Raw genomic sequence first — 20,774 nt, forward strand, 5'->3', positions numbered from 1 at the left:
GGTGGAATCTCAGCATTGTTTTCATTTGTATCTCTCAAATGACTAGTGATGCTGAACATTTTTTCATATGTTTATTTGCTATTTCTACTTCTTTGTCTGAGAAATGTCTGTTCATTCCAGATGCTCATTTTTGGATTGGGTCTTTAAGTTCTTTATAGATTCTAGATAATAGACCTTTGTCTGAGGGACAGCTGGTGAAACTTTTTTCCCACATTGTGGGTTGTCTCTTCACACTGTTGGTGGTTTCTCTTGCTGTGTAGAAGCTTTTTAATAAAACACAAAAATCAATAGCTTTCCTGTACATGAACAATAGACTGAGAGAGAAATGGGCAAACAATTCCTTTCATAATAGCAGCCAAAAAGTTGAAATACCTAGGAATCAACCTAACAAAAGAAATCAAAGACCTCTACTCTGAAAACTATAGCACTCTGAAAAAAGAGATTGAAGAGGATATCAGAAAATGGAAAACCATCCCTTGCTCCTGGGTAGGAAGAATCAATGTAGTGAAAATTAAATTTTCTTTATGGAATAATTTCAGACTTACAAAAGAGTTGCACAAATAGCAGCAGTTTTTATGTGCCTTTCTCCAGCTTCCGCAAATGTTGGCATTTTAAATAATGGTGACAAAATGCACAAAAACAGGACATTAACTTTAAGCCACAGATCTTCTTCCCATAATTGTCTTAGAGTTCACATTTCATCAATTGTCTTAATGTCATTTTTCTGGTCCACAGTACATATTACATTTCCTTCCCATGTGTCTTGAGTCACTTCCTCATCACACTCACAATTTAAAGGAGGAGATCCCCAGTGATCTGCCTTCCCCACCAAACCCTACCTCCTAACAGCAAGTCAGCTATGATCCCCCATAATCCAATCACCTATCAAAAGCCCTGGCTCTGAGTACATGAGGTTCAGGGGAGGAGGACATTTAGAAATAAACCATAACATCATGCATGTCTCCTTACACTCCTCCAATCTCAGAATATTCATTAGCCCTTTCCTGACTTTCATGACCTTGACATTTTTTAAGATTAGGAGCTATTTATTTTGTACAATACCTTGCTTTAGGGTTTTTATGATATTTCTTCATAGAATTCAGGGTGTGCATTTTTTGCAGAATTTCACAAAAGTGACATTGTATTTTTTTTTTGGTACCAGGGATCAAACTCAGGACCTTGCGCTTGCAGGCAGGCAGCACGGCACCTCTGAGCTAAATCCCCCCAGCCCTAATCTTTTCAATATATCACATCAGGAGGTAAAAGATGTAAAATGTCTTATTACAGATGACATTACCTTGATTTCTTGGTATAACCTCTTGTCTCTCAACATCTTTCAGGTTTTCTAGCTCTGTTATGTTTTGTATAATTTCTTCATATAATTTCTTTCTTCAAATGTGACTATTTTGTTATTTTAACTGGTCATTGTTTTTCTTACTTTGTTAATTTGGTTATTTCCAATGTGCTTTTCAAAAAGACCTGATCAGTTCTGATAGTGTTTTGTCCCTTGGCCATATTTTAATCCCTTTTCTTTAATATCTTATATTTTTTGTGTGATAATTCAAATACTTGTAATTTCTCAGAGTCTGATTATTTCCTCAACTCTTGTTCTTGGTGGCATATTTCCTATTATCTTTCATGATTTTGGAAGGGAAGGAGGGGATATATGCTCAAGTTAACTCTCTATCTGTGGCAATATTTTTAACATGGTGTTTAAATCTTCTCAGAAGGATTTTGATTTGCTTCTGCCAAGCACCTGAAGTACTACCAACACAGAGCCATATAAACTAGACTTTTTTCTATTATTTATTTATTTTTTGGAGGGGATGGCTCACACTAGTACAATGGTGGCAAACCTAGAGCACATGTGCTGAAGCAGGCTGTTTGTAGCACTGAAAGCTCTAAAAGGTTCACCATGACTGTACTAGTAGTATACATACAGAATCAAACCAGCATAAGTTAGAGGGTTGTGGTAAACAATTATTAAGAGAGAATTTGTCTTTATTTCCACTCTACACAAAGCCAAAATTAAGTTAGGTCCTTAACCAACAACCACCCCATGTAATAGACAACCCTTTTTTTTTTTTTTTTTTAATTCCTATACCAACCAAGAATGTCATTCTTTGGAAACTCCAGCTGTATTTGGGAAGGGGGAGAGAGGGCCTCAGTTGTAACTTCCCAGCCTTTTTGGATCCAAAGCTTTCTTTCCTATCCCCAGACTCTAGCCCCCAGTGATCAAGAAATAAATGCAGAAAAAGCACCACTTCCACTGGCTTGCCATTATGGACTCATTTTATCTTAATATTTCTGGCCTCTGTGAAGTCTTTACTTTGCTCTAGTTGGGGCATGAAATAAAAGTTTTGATTTGTTTTTAATCCAGTATTTTCTGTATGTTAAACTATAGTGAGTTTCTCTATCTTTTTATCTACCACACTGTCAAAAACAGAAGTCTTTAAGGGTTCCTGAACCTTTTGTACTACTATAGAGAAAAATACAATTCATACCATAGTAGAAAACACAGGGTTTGTAATGATGGTTTTTTTAAGAGATGGGTTCAAGGCTGGGAATTTAGCTCAGTGGTTCCAGCGCCTGCCTCGCAAGCGCAAGGTCCTGAATTCGATCCCCAGTACCAAAAAACAAAAACAAGAGATGGGTTCAATTTCGAGTTTTCCAACTATAAAATATGACTGATAATCAAAGAATTAACCCCAATAAGTAATAAAGGAGACGGATGCTTCCTATCAACTCATATTTGTCCTAGTTAGCCATTCCGCGCTGTCTTACTATTTTTATAGACCACCCAGAGCAGGATAGCTCCTTGAATCCTGTGCCAAAAATAGTTACATGCCTTCTTTACCATCTCTAAAACATCAGTAAGGCCTGAGAAGTTAATCGTTTTAAGATTGTTCGGTTTATTTTCTCTTGTGTGTGATGACTATTCAGTAAACCAAAACCCTTGAAACTACTGTAGTGAGTTCTGCTGTATATTACATTTGACAAAATTTACTTTAGATGTAATATGTATTTATATATCAATACCAAATGCTTTCAGGAATTATTTAATATATATATACATATATATGTGTGTGTATATATACATATATATGTGTGTGTGTGTGTGTGTGTGTGTATATATATATATATATATATATATATATGATATGGAAAAATGATGGAGAAACTTTCAGAGCTTTCAATGATAACAAACAGCCGGTTGGAGCATACATGCCATAGGTTCACCACCACTGATATATAATGTGTGTGTGCTATATATTTCTTTCTCACTTGGTCTCAGACCAATAAGGCACAAAAGTTAATTTTAGCCAGGTGTGGTGTCACATGCCTGTAATCCCAGCACTCAGGAGGTTGAGGCAGGAGGATTATTGAGTTCAAGGTCAGCCTGGGCTACACAGTGAGTTCAAGGCCAGCCCGAACTACACAGTGAGACCCTGTCTCAAAAAAACCAAAAAAAATAAAATAAAATAAAAGTTAATTTTATACTGAGCATGTGAAACAACATAATTAACATTATTATGGTAATGTGATCTGTTCTAAAAGAGCTTCGGCTCCTCAATTTAAAATGCTTTGGAAATCTCTGATTAAAATGTCTATTTGTCTGGCTAAACTTAATTTTGTACTATCTAAGAAAAGTTCAGCTAGAACTCACAATCTGTACCAATTAAAACATAATAATGCTCGTTTAAGGTTTCTAGATACACAAGACCACAGATGTGGAAGTTGTTCAAAAAATATCTTCCAGGTTGAATAAGCTTCAACTGGGAACTTCCTCCTCCCCTGGAAGACACCCAGACCAAAGAAGATCCCATCTTGCAGTGAAGAGACTGAAAATGATGGAACCAATCAAGGAATGCTTCTGAATAATACATACAATGAAACATCTTGATCCTCAACATTTGGTTCAGGGATAAGTTTCAGTCTTTCAAATCATTTTTGTTTGCTGTGCTTTGATATTTTACTCTTCATGCCAAATCTTGTCTAGAAGAAATAGTTCTTGGTTTTTGTGATTTTCGCAGCCAAATTCTTTTTTTTTTTTGAGTACTGGGGATCAAACTCGGGTTCTTACACTTGCGCAGCAGGCGGTGAAACCACTGAGCTAAATCCCCAGCCCCTTGCAGCCAAATACTTTATTTCCTTCTTGGTGTTTGGAGATATTCCAACTTGTTAAGATACTTCTACATTTCTTCATTCCTGCCAGCTCTTCTCTTTGTTATTTTTCTTCACTCTAAGGCATTTTTTTTCCCTTAAATTCTTTTATTGGTACATTTTAGGTATACAATACATTTACATTTATCATTGGGTGCTTGTACCTGTATATGATGTATCGTGGTTCTTATTTTTTCCCCATTACCTGTGCACCCTTCCCTATTTACATAGACTTCGTTTCCATTTTTTTTCTTTTCTCATAATTTTTCCTTTCCCTTTAATATGTTTTTAAGTTTGAATGGTTCCTAACATTCCCACTACTTCACTTTTTGTTCCTAAAGCCTCACCCAAAGACACAGATCTCAGCTAGTTGATCCTCAGGATTTTCAAATATGTAAACTTTCTCCCGTTCTTAATTCCCTACTTTAGAGAGTCCATCTGATTCTATTTTTTAACTCAGTTTCTTGATAAAATGTGGATCATCAGCTCTTCCTTTTATGCTGGATCAACCATGGAAACGAGATCCACCCCCACAGCAGCTGTAAAGATCATTCGTTCAAAACTTCTTTTCAACCAGATTTTGGTTTACACATAAGGGTTTCCATAACAAGCCTCCCCTCTCCTTTTCTTACTTCCTGCAGCATAATCTAATTCTCCTAATTTGTTCACTGAATAAATGCTACAGACGCCAGTGGCATGGGAACTTTTGTCTGAGTGATAATGTATATTAAACCTGAAATAAGAGCATCTGAACTTAGAGACAAAAACTTTAATTGAGAAGGAAGAGAACATAGGGAATGGACTTCAACTTGAGAAGAAAAGCTAAAGGGGGCATAGCTCTGATGGAGAAAATAAGACTAGTCATTAACAAAGGAAGCAGTCAGCTTTTAGGAGATCCCTAGAGTTTGGTAATTTTCCACTGGGTCATAAGCATGAAATTTTTTTAGAAACCTTCTTCCTGTTTGAAAGGGTCTCTTCCAGTATAAGATAAGGATCTTACAGCTCTTCTCCTGGAAGACGTCATAGTGTGCCCCATCCCACTCCCTGCCCTAACACAGTAGATTTGGTCCTTGAAATACAAGTCCGGAGTATTGGAAAGGCACATTCTACACATTGTTGGCAAGGGAGGATAGGGAGATATATCTTTACCTTCAGTGGATAACAGATCATAGATTAAGGCTCAAGAATCCTACCTCTCATCCCCATAAGGGCCCCTGTCTGTCTCATGGCATAAAGCTTGATAGCCTGGCCATTATTAGGGTTACTGGTTACTTCTATGTTCCCTCAAGAAAAGTCTGTGCAGGTATAGTGGCCAGTATCTATAGCCCCAGCTACTTGGGAGGCTGAAGTGGGAAGATCACTTGAGCCCAGGAATTTGAAACCAGCCTGGGCAATACAGCAAACACATTTCAAAAAAAGAGTAGGCCTGTGATACTGTAATATAATAAGAAATATATATTTGGTTTTTGTCTAGGGATCCTGGCACAGAGCCCTAGGAGTTCCAAGGTGAGAGGAGCATCTTTTGTTATTTATAAGCCTCTTCCAACCATACTTGAGTTTATGCTAATCAGATGACTCTGGGAAGACAGAGACTGATTGCCAGAAGAGCCAACTACGTCATTCAAATGAGTTCAAATTTTGGGTCTCATCTCCCAAACTCCAGAGAGGGAAGAGAGAGACTGAGTTTAATCACAAAAGGCCAATAGTTTAATCACTCACACTGACATAATGAAGTCTCCATAAAACTCTAAATAACGAGGTCTTCCAAGCTGGCAAATACAAGAAGGTGCTGGGTGAGTTGTGATCTGGAGAGGGCATGGAAGGAAGCTTCTTGCCTTCCACTGTACATTATCCTAAGTATCTCTTCCATTTGGCTTGCCCTTATGTATCCTTTACAGTAAACCAATAATAGTAAGTAAAGTGTTTCCCTAAATTTTATGAGCCATTCTAGAAAATTATTGAACCTTAGGGTGAGGGGGGTTGTTGTGGGAACCCCCAGTTTATAGCCAAATTATAGGTTACAAGCTATAGGTGACAAACCGAGATGTGTGACTGGTGACTCGTGGCAGGGCAGTCTGTGACACTGAGCCCTTAACTTATGGGAGTCTGCACTAACTCCAGGTAGTGTCAGAACTAGTTAGATTTTAGGACACCCAATTGATATCCAGAAAATTGAAAAATTGCTTGGTGTGAAAAACCAACACATTTGGTGTAAAAAGTGTTATATAAAGAAAATACTTTTTTCTTTTTCTGTATCTTTCTGCCGTTTTCATGATTCTTCCTCATACTACAGTTGTTTACATACCTGCTTCTTTCAGTAAACTGTACTTTAATTCGTTTGCATCCCTCATTCCTTGCTTAGCACCTGCAAACAACAAGTGCTCTACAAATATTTACTCTGTGTCTAACTGAATATATACCTCACGCAGCCTCAGATAAGAAATGAGGGACTAAAAGCACACACAGGGGCTAAGGGTGGAGCTCATGGCAGAGAGTTTACCTAGCATGTCCAAAGCCCTGAGTTCAATCACCAGTACCAAGAAGAAAAAGCATGCAGTTTTTCAGCAAAAGTGAAAGAACATATATGAAAGCATATGTGTCCTATGATGAATACTGCAGTTTCTCTAAGGAGAAAATCCGAAAATTAGACAATGTGATTTGAGACCTTACAGCAGGGATGAAGTGTGCATAAAACTTAATAGCCAAACAAGACTTCCATCAAGTGGAAGAAAATATCTATGACAAATTGTACAACTGATGAAAAGCAGATGAATGAAAACAATACCAAGAATGTTACCGGAAGAACTTCTTAAAGTCATAAATAAGGACCAGGGATTTAGCTCAGTGGTTGTGCTGCCTGCCTTGCAAGTGCAAGGTCCCGAGTTCGATCTCTGGTACCAACAAACAAACAAACAAACAAAAAGAAATAAAGTAATAAATAAAACTAAGAACCAACTGAAAGATAGAAGAAGTTCTTTCAGTTTAGGAATGGTGTATATAAAAATTAAAAAATGGGAATTAGTAAATATACCCAGAATATAGCAAGCAGATTGCATATAAATACTAGATGCATATTTAATGCACAGGTAGGTTTATAGCAACTCCAACAAAAAGATTTTTTTAAGCAAGACTATAATATTTAAAAGGGAAATACAATCTGGCTAAAGAGGCATAAATAAATAAATAAATAACCATTAATGGGGAGGAGCATTAATTCACTCATAGCACAAATTCTTCTTGAGCGACTACTATGCGCAAGCCATTATTCTACTGCACAAGATAACAAAAGGGATAAAAATCCTCACAGGAAAAGAAAGACAATAATGTGAATAAGTTATATAGATGATGAAAGGTGCTAATGTAGAAAATGAAGGAGGAAAGAGGATGCGGGAGTGTGATGGCAGAACAGGGGAGGTCATTAAGAGAAAGGGGTCCAGGAGAGCCTCCGGGGGGGGCGGGGGCGCATCTGGACTAACACAGGACTGAAGAATCTCCAGGGAAAGAGCATTGCAGGTAGTGGGAACAAAATGCAAAGACTGAAATGAGAGTGTGCTTAGCATATTTGCAGAAAAGCAAGGAAGCAAGTGTGGTAAGAGTAATGATAAACTTTTGATCCAGAAGACAGGTAAATATTTTTTAAAACTTCACAATATCCCGCATTAGAAAGCATGTGAAGGAGGGCTTGCTGGTGGATGCATAAACTGGTATCTTTTTTTGAAAGTCAATTTGGCAGAATCTATCACAATATTCACACCCTCTAGCTCCAGCCTATCAGTTAACTTTTCAGGGTATGAAGGGGTTGCCAAGATCATAATTTGAGAACTGATAAATTATGGTATATCTATACTATAGAAAACTATGAAATCTTTAAAAAGAATGATACTGATAGGTTTTAAAGTGACAAAGCACTTTCAATGATATATATAGACTCTCTTATGCAAAAACAAATTTTTAAAACTGTTAATATTAACATAAAACACAAATAAATGTCAGCATACATGTATTTATACTGTTTGCTTTATCATGCCTAAATAATTCTTAATCTCTTTTTTCAAAATCTTAACTTAATCACCCCTTGCTCAGAGAAACCTGCTTTTACTTCCCTAACTAGATCAAGTGAGCCTATTACATGGTGTCACCATCATGTATACCTTTCCTTCATGGCACCTACATGGTTATAATTCTGCACTTATTTGTATAATTATTTTGATTAATACAGGTTCACTTATACTAGATTATAACTTCCACCAGAGCAGGGGCTAGGTTAGTTTTGCTAGCCATATTATTGGTCTCACATTATATTGAATACTCAATAAAAATTCAATAAATATATTTTGACTGAATTAGTAAAGTAGTATGTTTAGAAATCTGGAAAAATTACTTATAAAAAACAGCAGGAACCAGGCGTGGTGGCACACACCTGTAATCCCAGCAGTCAGGAGGTTGAAATAGGAGGACTGCTGTGAGTTCGAGGCTAGCCTGGACTACAGAGTGAGTTCAAGACCAATAGGAACTACATACCAAGAGATCCTGTCACACACAAACACACACACACACACACACACACACAACAGAAGTAGAGAGGTGGCTAAGAAGAAGGTGGGCTATGAGTCTTTTACTTTTTACTCTATATAGTTCTATACTTTCTGAAAATTTTTGGAGATATTTCCATACATGCATATGTATGCACTGATCAAATCCACCCACTCCTTTTCTACTCTGCTCCCTCACCCTTCCCAATCTCAGTAATCATTATTCTACTTTAATCTGTTACTCTGGTAATTAAAAATAAGCAAAGAAGTAAAGATACACTAAAAAGAAAAAGAAGCAGTGCCTGGGGGGAAAAAAAAGACTCTTCAGGGTGGAATTTCTAATGGTCACCATGAAAAAAGATACTAATTAAAAAACTATAGCTCTATTTTCCACAATGGCTATGGAAGAAAGTCAAGGAAAAGAAGTCACTGAAAAAACATCTATAATATAAGAGAGACTTCGAAGCTAAAAAGTTGATCTTGTAGAAATAAAGTGTCAAACAGTAGTCACTAGAGGCTATGAAAACAGAGAGGCATCAGGACGATGGCTCATGCCTGTGATCCCAACACTTGGGAGGCTGAGGCAGGAGGATTGCAATGGATTTGAAGCCAACCTGGGCTGTGAGTTCAAGGCCAGCCTGGACTGCAGAGCAAGACCAAAAATCAAAACAAAACAAAATAAAGAAGAGAGAAGGGACAAAGAGAGGACAATTAACAGGTACAGAGGTGCAGCTGGAGAGGAATAACCTAACATTCTATAGCACAGTAATAAAACTATGGTTGACAACAATTAATTAAGTATTTCAAGATAGCTAGTAAAGATGATTCTGAATATTCTCAACACAAAGAACCAATAAATGTCTGAGGTGATGGATATGCCAATTACCCTGGTCTGATTGTTATATGTTGTATACATGTATAGAAATGTCATACTGTACTGCATAAAAATGTATAGTTATCATGTGTCAACTAAGTGCATTAATAAATTTTTTAAGGGAGAGACAACTTGGATAAGCAGTCATGAGTGTAACTGGAGAGATTCTACCAAATGGCCTATAGCCATTCAGTCTTCTCTGGTACTAGGGAATTCCAGTACAAGATACTTCATTTTGAGCCTTGGTGGTGACTCTGCATTTGCTAGGCATGGCGTACTGGCACAAAACTGCAATCCCAGCTACTTGGGAGGCTGAGGCAGGAGGACTGTAAGTTGAAGGCCACCCTGGGCAACTTAGTGAGACCTAGCTTCAACATAAAATTTTAAAATAAATATGCTGAAGATGTACCTTAGTGGTAGAGCACTGTCTACCATATGTGCCAGGCTCTGGGTTCAATCCCCAGTACCACCCTCCCAAAAAAAGAAATCTGACTCAGTTTCATGAATATTATTTTCATGTTCCTAAGTAAGGAAAATAAAGTTTACATTAGCATTTCTCTTTTATCCTTTATTAATCAAAAGATAGTCCTTCATGAATAATAGAAGTGTCAAAATAATATGAATATGGGCAAAGTGTTATTTTTAATTAAAAAGTAGTAAAAATATTTTAATAATTCAAACGCTTATTCAGCTATCTCTTCTGCATATTTTATGTACATGTCTAAAATAGTGTGACCTTTCAAAACCAGATGAACTCAGGATTATAACCTTTTTCCACTGAATTTTCTTTTTTTTGGTACTGGGGATCAAACTCGGGACCTTGTGCTTGCGAGGCAGGTAGCAGAACCACTGAGCTAAATCCCTGGCCCTGAATTTTCTTAATATACTAAATAAAGGTATACAGGTCTCTGGGACTTCACGATAGAATATCATATGCTCTGGAGAGCTGTGCTAACACCAAATGATAACAAAAGTTTCATATAAAATCTATACATATTTAGCTGGCTGTGGTGGTGCATGCTGCCACTCTGGGAAACTGAGGCCAAAGGATCATACATTCAAGATCAGCCTGGGCAACTTAGCAAATTAGTGAGACCCCATCTCAAAATAAAAATTGAAAAGAACTGAGGACGTAACTCAATGCAAAGGTTCTCGGTTCAATTCCCAGTACTGCAAAAAAAATTTTTTTTTAATAAACCACCTATGCAGAAAGAAAAGAGAGAGAGAGAGAGAGTGGCCTAATGTGGCCATCAAACGTGACAGAGAGGATTTTACTTAATGAGAGCTAACACAAATCTTAGGGTGCATGAAAACTCTTGTTCTAGGAAGTAAGAGTTTCACTGCAACCTGGTTAGGTCAGAATGTATCTGAGGAAACACGTTCCGATCAAGACACCACCTTCTGACGTTGTACACTGAGGAGTGTATAAAGCCTGGAACACTGAAGAGGCTCAGGTTGAAGGAAGTGAAGGAAACTCTGTTCAACAAAGAGGAAGGGAGCCAGTGAGAGTATCTGAAAACCACACCACTGTACAAAGAAGAGAAGAAATTTGGATGTTAAGCCTGAAGGTAGGGCCAGGGAAAAAAGAGAGAAAAACAAAGGAATATAATTATTTTCAAACACGTGAAAAATTGTTAGAAGTACATTTCATTGAAAATTAACCAAAAGCTAAATAATCATCTGCTGAAGTTTATCACATCCTAAAAAAGAATCAACTTTATCCTCCCATTTTCTTCCACCTATTTCTCCGTACAGCCTTATGAGAATAATCCATCCTCACTGTGTCTACTCCCTAAACTCTCTTCAGCAAAACTGGAAAAATGTTGATAATTACTGAAGCAGTTTGATGGGTAGAAGAAGGTTCACTATAGTATTCTGTTTCATTTTCCATGGCTTGAGAATCTATACAACAAAGTTTATTAATAAAAAAGATATTATTCAACTTACAACCTCTTTTTCTCAACCAACTAATATATACCCCATTTCTATCCCTAATAGATCTGTTTGTTCAAACTTACCACTGATCTGCTAATCACCAAACTCAGCTTTCTGCTTCTCTGAAGCTCTTAGTAGCCTGTAATACCACTGTCTGAGACCATCTTGAAATGATTTTGACCTTGGCTTCAGAAAGCCATTCTTTCAGCTCCAACCCTACCCCTATTTGCTCTGGGTTTCTTTTCACGAGTCAATCTATTGTTCATGCTGGTGTTCTCCAGATTCTTATCCTCTCCCTCCTCTTGCTCTCCTTGGATAACCTTTTCTATCCATTACCGTTATCCATCTGTCCATCTGTCTGTCTACAATGGTAATCACAGTAACTAGTCAGTGTCACAAACTTTCCATATAAAAATAAAAACTATTGTCATTCATCACAAAACTATCCATATTTCTGTTTGCTACCTCAAATACGTAGTAATACCAATCAGTCCCTCAAGGTGGATATTTCAGAATTATCTTTAATTTCTCTCTATTTTTCATGCCCCACAATGTATTAGATAATCAAATGGCATACTCTATATCAGAGATGTAGCCTGAGACAGCTCATCCTTGATAACCACAAGCCAACTTGAGACTATCATCTATTACTTGAAAGACATCAAGAACTTTAATGCTGTCTCTGCCAATAGTCTTTCCTCACTCCAGTCCATCCTCAATACAGTCCTCAAAGTCATCTTCCTAACATACAAAGCTAATTATATTACCCCTGCCCAAAATCATAGGGATGTCTCATTGTATAAAACAGCAGCTGAGGCCCTTCATTATCTAGTCCCACATATACTTCTGGCCATATATTTAGCTTCGTACACATTCCTCACATGTATAAGATACATGGCACCTTTCTTTTTTTTCTGAAAATGCCATGCCATTTTATAATAGCACCTTTAAACATGCTGTTCCCTCTGCTTGACATCCTTTCTACCTGGAAAATTAATATCACAAACTGGACATGGTGGTACATACCTGTAAACTCAACATTCTGGGAGGCTGAGGCAGGAAAATTGTAAGTTTGAGCCCAGCCTGGGCAATTTAATGAGACCTTGTCTCAAAATAAAAAATAAAAAGCCCTGGATTCAATCCCCAATAATAAACACACACACACACACACACACACACACACATACACACACACTACTTCAAGGTTCAGATTCCTTAGTGGGGATTATTTTATCACTCATTCAGCGAAAAAATATGTTGTGCACCTATCAATATGACATGAACTATTACATTAAGGAACTCATACACTCACTTATATTCTTTCAGTACCTTGTCCATATTGCTATTATCACACTTAGAACATTACAGCATGGTTATCTTTATGTAAAAAGACATGATAGTCCCTCTTCCCAGATGGATCAAGAAATCTTTGAAGGTATGGCCTGTCCAATTATTCTTTATATATCTAGGATGCTGATGCTGTTCAAAACAAATCACTTTTCCTCTAGCTTATGACCAGAGCTAAAGAATAATAAATAATGAGTATTAAAATATTTAACATTACTATGCAAAACAAATAGCTATACACTTACCTCATGGGTCCATAGTTCAGTATTATAAATGCCAAGACTATCATCACACAGACAGCTCTTCGCTTTGGACTGGGAACTTTAAGCCTCTGGTTCTAAAGAAAATGACCATATGAAATATGATTAAACTACACATCTCACAAAAAGCAGCATCTAAGAATTCTCGTTACCAATTACATAAATAGCTTTTCTTTAAAACAAAAACAAAACTCAAAGGTGAAGAAGTAGTGCTTTTCAAAAGACTACAGAGGAGCCCTCCAAGTTTTCCTTTCCAGACAAAGAAGCACAAGGAAAAAAAAGAAGAAAAAAATATACAGCACACAATTTAACAGTTCTATATTTTTATGGATCTCTAAAGAATTTTGAAACACAAGATATGGTTGAAAAATAAAGTTAGTGTTTAAAAAACATTATTACACTAAAAGACACATTGCCATTAATCTCCCTCAAAATACACACACTTATCCCATCATTCTTACCACTTTCTGAAGCAGTTCTGAAAGCTCTCTTTCATGAGTGTCTTTCATTGTGCTGACGCAGCTACCTCAATATCCTGAATCAATTAAAAATGTTTACCTTTTATAGTCATTTGACTTTGGGGAAGAGCCAGAACTCATACAATGCGAGATCCAATGAATGAGGTAAATGAGAACACACTATAATGCTTTTATAAGCCTGCCTTTCTGTTGGATGGTACTCAGCAGCAGCATTCACCATATTTTTTATCACACTTTGTAAAGCTACTCATGAAAGAGTACTTCCAGAACTGCTTCAGAAAATGGCAAGAATGATGGGATATCTGTGATGGAAGTGAGGGGAAGTATTCTGAGAGGAATTAATGGCAATGTGTCTTTAACTGTAATAAATGTTTTAAATTTAAACATCTATCACATATTTTGATCACCCCTTTTGTAGTTTGTTTCCCTTTTTTTTCAGTTTACATATTTTTTATTAGTACATGTTTGCAGTACATGTTTATGTTTCTCATGGGGAATTTGTACCTGTACATAACACATCTTAATTCTTTTTTCATCCCCTTCTCCTCCCCTGCCTCCTTCTTCCCTTCATCTGTTGATCCCCTCCCCATTTGAGAAAGATCTATTTCCCTACTTCCTATTATCTTCTACTTTGCTCTTTTTTTATATTTTGGGTTTCTCATCTAAGAGAAGCTATGCAATAGTTAAGCATGTGTATCTGAGTTATTTCACTGTCTTTGAAGTCACTGTTTCCAACAACCCACTGGAGTACTCCCCTGTGTTTTATTGGCATCCATTTGGTTCAGTACTATACTGCAGTGGAAATGCTGAAAGCAAAGAGTTCATGAACAGAATTGAGAATAATCTTCTCAAGATCAGCACTGGCAACAGAATGCAAAAAACAACACTGAACAGGTGGACAGAGGAAAGGTAAAAACACATTGTTCTTTTGCATTACTCTTTTATAAAAGGGAAGACCTGAGGATTATTCAGGAGCCTTAATGTGACTCAGTCAGAAAAGAAGGTGCTAAAGTAGAGCTGGGAGAAACTCAAGAAAAGATGTCTTTTGTATAGATTGGGAGGTACACTTCAAAAGGTTCTTTCAAAATTTATCATTACTACAAATGTTTTTGGACTTACTGTACCCTCAATTTCCTAGCACTGTTGTTCTATGCAATTTAAGATGTACAAATTTACCAATTTATTTATCAGGAAAAAAATCTCTAACCCATCTCAGCTGGCTCCATCACTAGCACTCACCTCTGATACAATTTCGTCTAGCTGCCGCTTCAATGATCCATTCTCTTTCTTCAGTTGCTCATTCTCTGAAAGAGCAGCCTTTAATCTTGCCTCCAGCCCTAGCATATATTCTTTCTTCTTCTTGCGCGACTGACAAGCAGACTCTCGATTTTTTATCATACGTTGCTGTCTTCTTAGCACAGCAAACTACGAAAAGATGCAATAAATCAGAATACCCTGGCTGTAGAATCAGATCAAAAGTGATCAGAATATACTGACTTTCACAAATATTTTTAAACAAACAGGTTACTAACTGTATCAAAACAGGTTTTAAAATATACTGCTAAGTAAATTCATTAAAATCAACCTGTTAAATCCTTTCTTCTGGTGTTTTCGGAAGTTTATTTATTGATCTCCCAGTTTTCCCCTTAGAAATTTCCTCAGAATGTGCCTTTAAGAATATCTGTATAGGTCTTGGGATGTAGCTCAGTGGCGCCACGCCTGCCTGGTAAGGTCCTGAGTTCGATGCCCAGTACCGGGGGTGTGGGGAAGGGAAAAAAAAGAATATCTGTATACAGAGCCATCCCTCAGTATTTACAGGAAATATGTCTAGGGCTTTCCACAGACACTAAAATCTGCAGGTATGCAGGCCCCATCTACAAATGGTTTCTTAGTATTTGCATATAAAACTTTTTTCTATTTATTTTATTTATTTATTTATTTATTGGTACCAGGGATCAAACTCAGGTCCTTGCGCTTGCGCAGCAGGCAGCGAAACCACTGAGCTAAATCCCTGGCCCAGTATTTGCATATAATCTACTCTATCTTCCCATATATACTAACTCATCTCCAGATTATTTATACTATCTAATACAATGTAAATGCTATGTAAATATTTGTTATACTGAATTGTTTAGGGAATGTCAAGGAAAATAGCCTATGTATGTATAGTACAGATGCAATATTTTCTATTCAGTTGCTGAATCCAATGCAAAACTCACAGATATGGAAAGCCAACTATACATACACCTTTAATCAGCATCTCTGGCCCTACACTGACTGTGCTCCAGAACCATATATCCAACCAATTGCTTATATAGGCCACTTCTGCTTGTAAAGCACTTATCACTTCAAATTCAGTATGTCTAAATTGAACACATCTCCCTCCACCTAATTTTTTAAAAATCTATACATCTATCAGTACTTAGTATCTCTCAGAATATAAAAGAAAGGAAGTGATCATTATTGTTTTTCTTTAATTCCCTATATTCACTCCCTTTCTCAATCTCTTGTTCCCTCACTAAATATGTGTATATATAGATATATGTATATATCTACCTATCTATATATAGATTTCATCCGTTTCCTTCAATGAAAATGTCTCAATTATTCCTTTTTCTCTATTCTCACTGTTATCTTCTGAATATAAGCACTCATTAACTCATCTAAGGACTACTATAATAGACTCCTAACTGTTCCAGTTGTTTTCCATCTCATTATATCTACCATTTCTAAAATAACTCCTTTCCCTAATTTTTTATCTTAATGTTCTACTGCAAAGACAAGGTGGTCATACATCCTAGCTACCCACTTTTAACTTTCGAGGTCTTTCTTCTTGTGACCACACCCTACTCACCACACTTCTGCCCTAACTCCACAACTATTCAAGTTATATTCTGTTACCTTCTTATTTAAGGCTCCTGTATAATCTCTGAATGTCTAACTTATTTCTCTTTTATAAAGGTTATCCCCACTGGAATGCCATCTCCTTCACTAACCTCATTCTAAGGCCCCTCCAAACTCTAATTGTTCTTACCTGATTTTTATTTCTCTGATCACCTTATGCTCTTATAATTTGGAATATATACCAGAATACTCTAATGGTCACAATTGTTTCAAGAATGTTAACTTTCTCTCCACCTCGATCTTAGATCTTGGAACCCAAAACCATGTCTGATAATACCTTTTTGTTTAATATTCACAGTATCTACCATAATCAACACTCAGTGTGGGCCGGGGATTTAGCTCAGTGGTTCTGGCGCCTGCCTCACAAGCGCAAGGACCCAAGTTTGATCCCCCGTACCAAAAAAAAAACAAACTCAGTGAGCAAAATTATTTTTCAGTTCTCTAAACTTATAAAACACACTATAATAGCATCAGTCTAATTTTTTTAGGCAGGGGAAGAGATGCCAAAAGTAAGTCTATAAAAAGCACCAAACAATAATATAAAATTGATTAAGTACATAAATGGCTTCAAGTTAAAGACCTCTATATATTTTGTAATGGAATTTTACAAAATAAACATTCACTGTAGGGTATTACATAATCAATCAGTACATAAAGTTAAATAATTTCATATCAATTTCTTTTAAAATAACACCACAGGGCCAGGGATTTAGCTCAGTGGTTCTGCCGCTGGTCTTGCAAGCACAAGGACCTGAGTTGGATGACCAGTACCAAAAAACAAAACAAAAAAATAAATAAAAATAAAATAACACCATAATCCTTATTCAAATACTACATTTCTACAAAGAGGGATGCCAAAACCAATCAAGCAAGCTCTCAGCACCAAGTACTGTCAACAGTCTTTCAGTCACAACCCAAAAGAAAAAGAAATTATATATAAGATGTTACAAAAACTATGGGTCTTTTTTCTTTTTCTTTTCTTTTTTTTGGTACCAGGGATCAAACTCAGGACATTGTGCTTGTGAGGCCAGAAGCAGCACCACTGAGCTAAATCCTCGCCCTTTCTTTTTCTTTTTTGGGAAAGATTGGGGGATCGAAACCAAGCTCTTTGCACTCAGCTCTTTTTATTTTTTATTTGGAGTCAAGGTCTTGCTAAATTGCCTGGGCTGGACTCACACTTGCAATCTTTTTGCTTCACCCTTCCAGAGTGCTGGGATTACAGGTGTGCACCACCACACCTGGCTGGTTTTTCTTTTATTAACTAAAACTTCACAAGAAGGTCAATGTTATATCACTACCATCTATAAAATTTCCCTGCAAAACAACTATCCCATTATTTAGTAATGGTACACACACAGAGACACACACACACGCAGCAGTGGTGAAGCTATGATGGACTGATTATTCACTGATTTCAAACTACTCTCTGGACAATACCACTTTGTTCAGTCTAATGTTATTTTCAGTTATCCTCATTGTTACTGAGAATGCCAGTGTCCATGATTAATACTGGAGTGCTGAACACTGAACAAGGACATAAAAGAGAAGGTTCCCAGACGGAAGAGTTTACTCTAAAACTTAGATAAAAGGCAATCTTTCTTTAAAGGGTAACTAATCTATGGAATTTGGGGAGGCTTACAGATGGTACACCATTTAATACATTTCAAACAAGGATTAAGCATATCTATAAACAATAAAAGCACCTGCATATTACATAGCATTAAAGTTTCAAAGGCTGTCAACCCACACACCTCACACCAAAAGAATGAAAACCACCTGTGGTCAAATATTCATTGCCATCTCATATAAAAAGATCCACTATAATAGTTCTCAAAATACCCAATACTACCAATAAAAACATAGAGCAAATACAGTATAAATAAATAAAGCCCATAGGAAGCAAAAACACAGGGCTCTAACTTTATATCTCAGCAATCTATCATTAGCTACTAAATACATAATATTTAAATTAGTCTATACTTCCTAGGCAAAAAATATAAGTACAATTTTAAACAAAATACATACATACATGGTGTGGTATTTGGTATTTATTGGGGGTATTTACATTTATAAGAGAAAAAGGATTACTCTGTAATTCTGGTTGATAAACTGATTTTTGCACATACAATGTATCATAATCATCTTTAACATGTAGTGAGAATGGCAGCACAGTATTTTGATTATTTTAATGTTTCACAATATAACTCTGTACCTCCTAAAATTTGTATAGTTTTTCAAGATTCCTTAAAATAAGCATTATGACTGGATCCACTATTTCAGAGCAGAAGGGCCACCCCTAGAACTAAGGTCAGTTGATTCCAAGTCCAGTGGTACATATACAATAGCTCCAAATTGCTTTTAAATAACAAATAGGGAATCTTGTAATCACAGCATGGAACTCTAACCTCAGTGAACTGTGTGGTTACTTTAATTATGTGTCTGTCTGCAAACAGACTTTGGAACTATTTCTGTCTGGGAGCTTAATCTCCTTTGTTAGCAATCTGAAAACATAAAATCTGGCCCATTAATCAAATGACACGTGTCCCCTATATGCACAGCAGATGATTTAACACAGAAATGAGCAAACAGCTGGCTAATCTGTTTCTGAGCATCTTGCCTTCAGACATCACTCTGGCCAAGCATTGTGCCTTGGAAAAAGAAAAAAGAACAGAGGAAAAAAACTTCACAGCTGGAAAACATTCTCCCTTTGGTGTCACTGCACCATAAAATGTGGTGTTTTGCTTACTAAACATTTACTAGTAAGAAAGTAAGAAAGACATGTAAAAGGAAGACTTTCACAAATGGGTAAGTTCCTTTTGAGGGCTGGATCAGTTTAAAAGTCAAAGTTCCAAATCTGCCCCCTCATTTTGTTTGTTTGTTTGTTGTTTGTTTTTTGAGACAGGGTCTAAGCATATACATCAGGCTGACCTTTAACTTGAAGTGATCCTCCTGCCTCAGCCTCCTAAGTGCTGGGATTTCAGGGGTGTGTCACCACACCTAGCTATATTTTGTTTTTAACTTTAAAAGTTTTAACAACTGATAAACAATGTAAAATATTATAATCCCTTTTCTTAAAACAACATAGACTGTTTAGATTTACAGCCTTGATTCTGAGATGATGCTAAGAAATGAGCTTTAAAGACCTGAATGACTATAAATTAACATAATATTAAAGCAGGATTTTTTGGCTACAAAATACATGGCTACATCTCATGTAAATTCAAGTCAGATCAATACTGATAATCTATGGGTGAACCACTTAGTAATTACTGACTTGCTGTATATCTTGCTATCAATCCTAATTTTCATTTAGCTGAATGTTGCACTCTAAACTGATAAAGCAGAAATTCACTAACCTCTTCATCACATCAGACAAAAATATATATAAATTTAGTTTAAGCCAAATTGAAATTGATTTAAAGGTCAAAGAATCAAATTTCCTTGCACATTTCTTCCAAGTTACATAACAAGTTAACATATATAATTGCATATAAGAGTAACCACATAGCTAAAATCAATGGCAAATTTAATTTGTGGCAATCTTAAATATTAAAATAAATTAAATATTTTAATTTGATTTAATTTGATTTTTCTGAAGACTCTTCAGTACATTCCTTTTTTCTCACAAAAATTATTTAAACCAGAAAAAGAGAAATTTTATATTCCTTTTTTTGGTACCGGGGATCAAACTTGGGACCTTGCACTTGTGAGGCAGGCACTGGAACCACTGAGCTAAATTCCCGGCCCGAGAAATTTTAAACTTATGCTACCTCTACCCTTCTGCATGTGTCCACACGTGTGCATGTGTGCGTGTGTACTCATGCATGTGTGTGTCTATGTCTGTGTGAATCCATGAATGGATAGGAAGCAAATGAGGTAAAATATCAACAGATGAATCTAGCTAAAGAGCACAATTTTTGGTTTTGCAACTTTTAAAAAATTTTTATTTTACTTTATCCCATTCCCCCTCTCCCCTTCCTATGTGCAAAAGCTTCGCTTCCATTTTTTCCTTCTATTTTCACTTACTTTCTTGTGCTTTCCTTTCTCCCTCTCTCCTCCCTTGTTCCCCTTTCCATTTGAATATTTTCTTCCCATTTCCCAATATCTATCATACATTTTAGTCCTTATTTCTACCTTCAGTTTCTCACACCAGAGAAACTGCAGTATTTAAACATCTGTGTCCAATTTATTTCACTTGAGTATGGTCTCAAGGTTCATCCATTTAGCTATAAATGTCTGAAGTTCATCCTTCTTTATGGCAGAGTAGTACTCCACTGCA

General features: G+C 36.5%; 1 protein-coding gene across 5 annotated transcripts in view; it reads right to left on the reverse strand.

Moving 5' to 3' along the window:
* The window catches only part of Atf6 (activating transcription factor 6), a 227,055-nt gene that overhangs the window by 164,539 nt on the left and 41,742 nt on the right, over positions 1-20,774 (reverse strand). For all 5 annotated transcript variants that reach the window (XM_004865155.3, XM_021244749.2, XM_021244746.2 and 2 more), the window contains exons 8-9: positions 14,831-15,016; positions 13,098-13,189 (exon numbers count right to left, since the gene is read on the reverse strand). In XM_004865155.3, the coding sequence (XP_004865212.1) occupies positions 13,098-13,189; positions 14,831-15,016 (278 nt within the window). The remainder of the gene's footprint in view (positions 1-13,097; positions 13,190-14,830; positions 15,017-20,774) is intronic.

Source organism: Heterocephalus glaber, unplaced genomic scaffold (assembly GCF_053883595.1).
Source record: "Heterocephalus glaber isolate CG9 unplaced genomic scaffold, H.glaber_assembly_v1.0 deba00001561, whole genome shotgun sequence".
NCBI classification, from domain to species: domain Eukaryota; kingdom Metazoa; phylum Chordata; class Mammalia; order Rodentia; family Bathyergidae; genus Heterocephalus; species Heterocephalus glaber.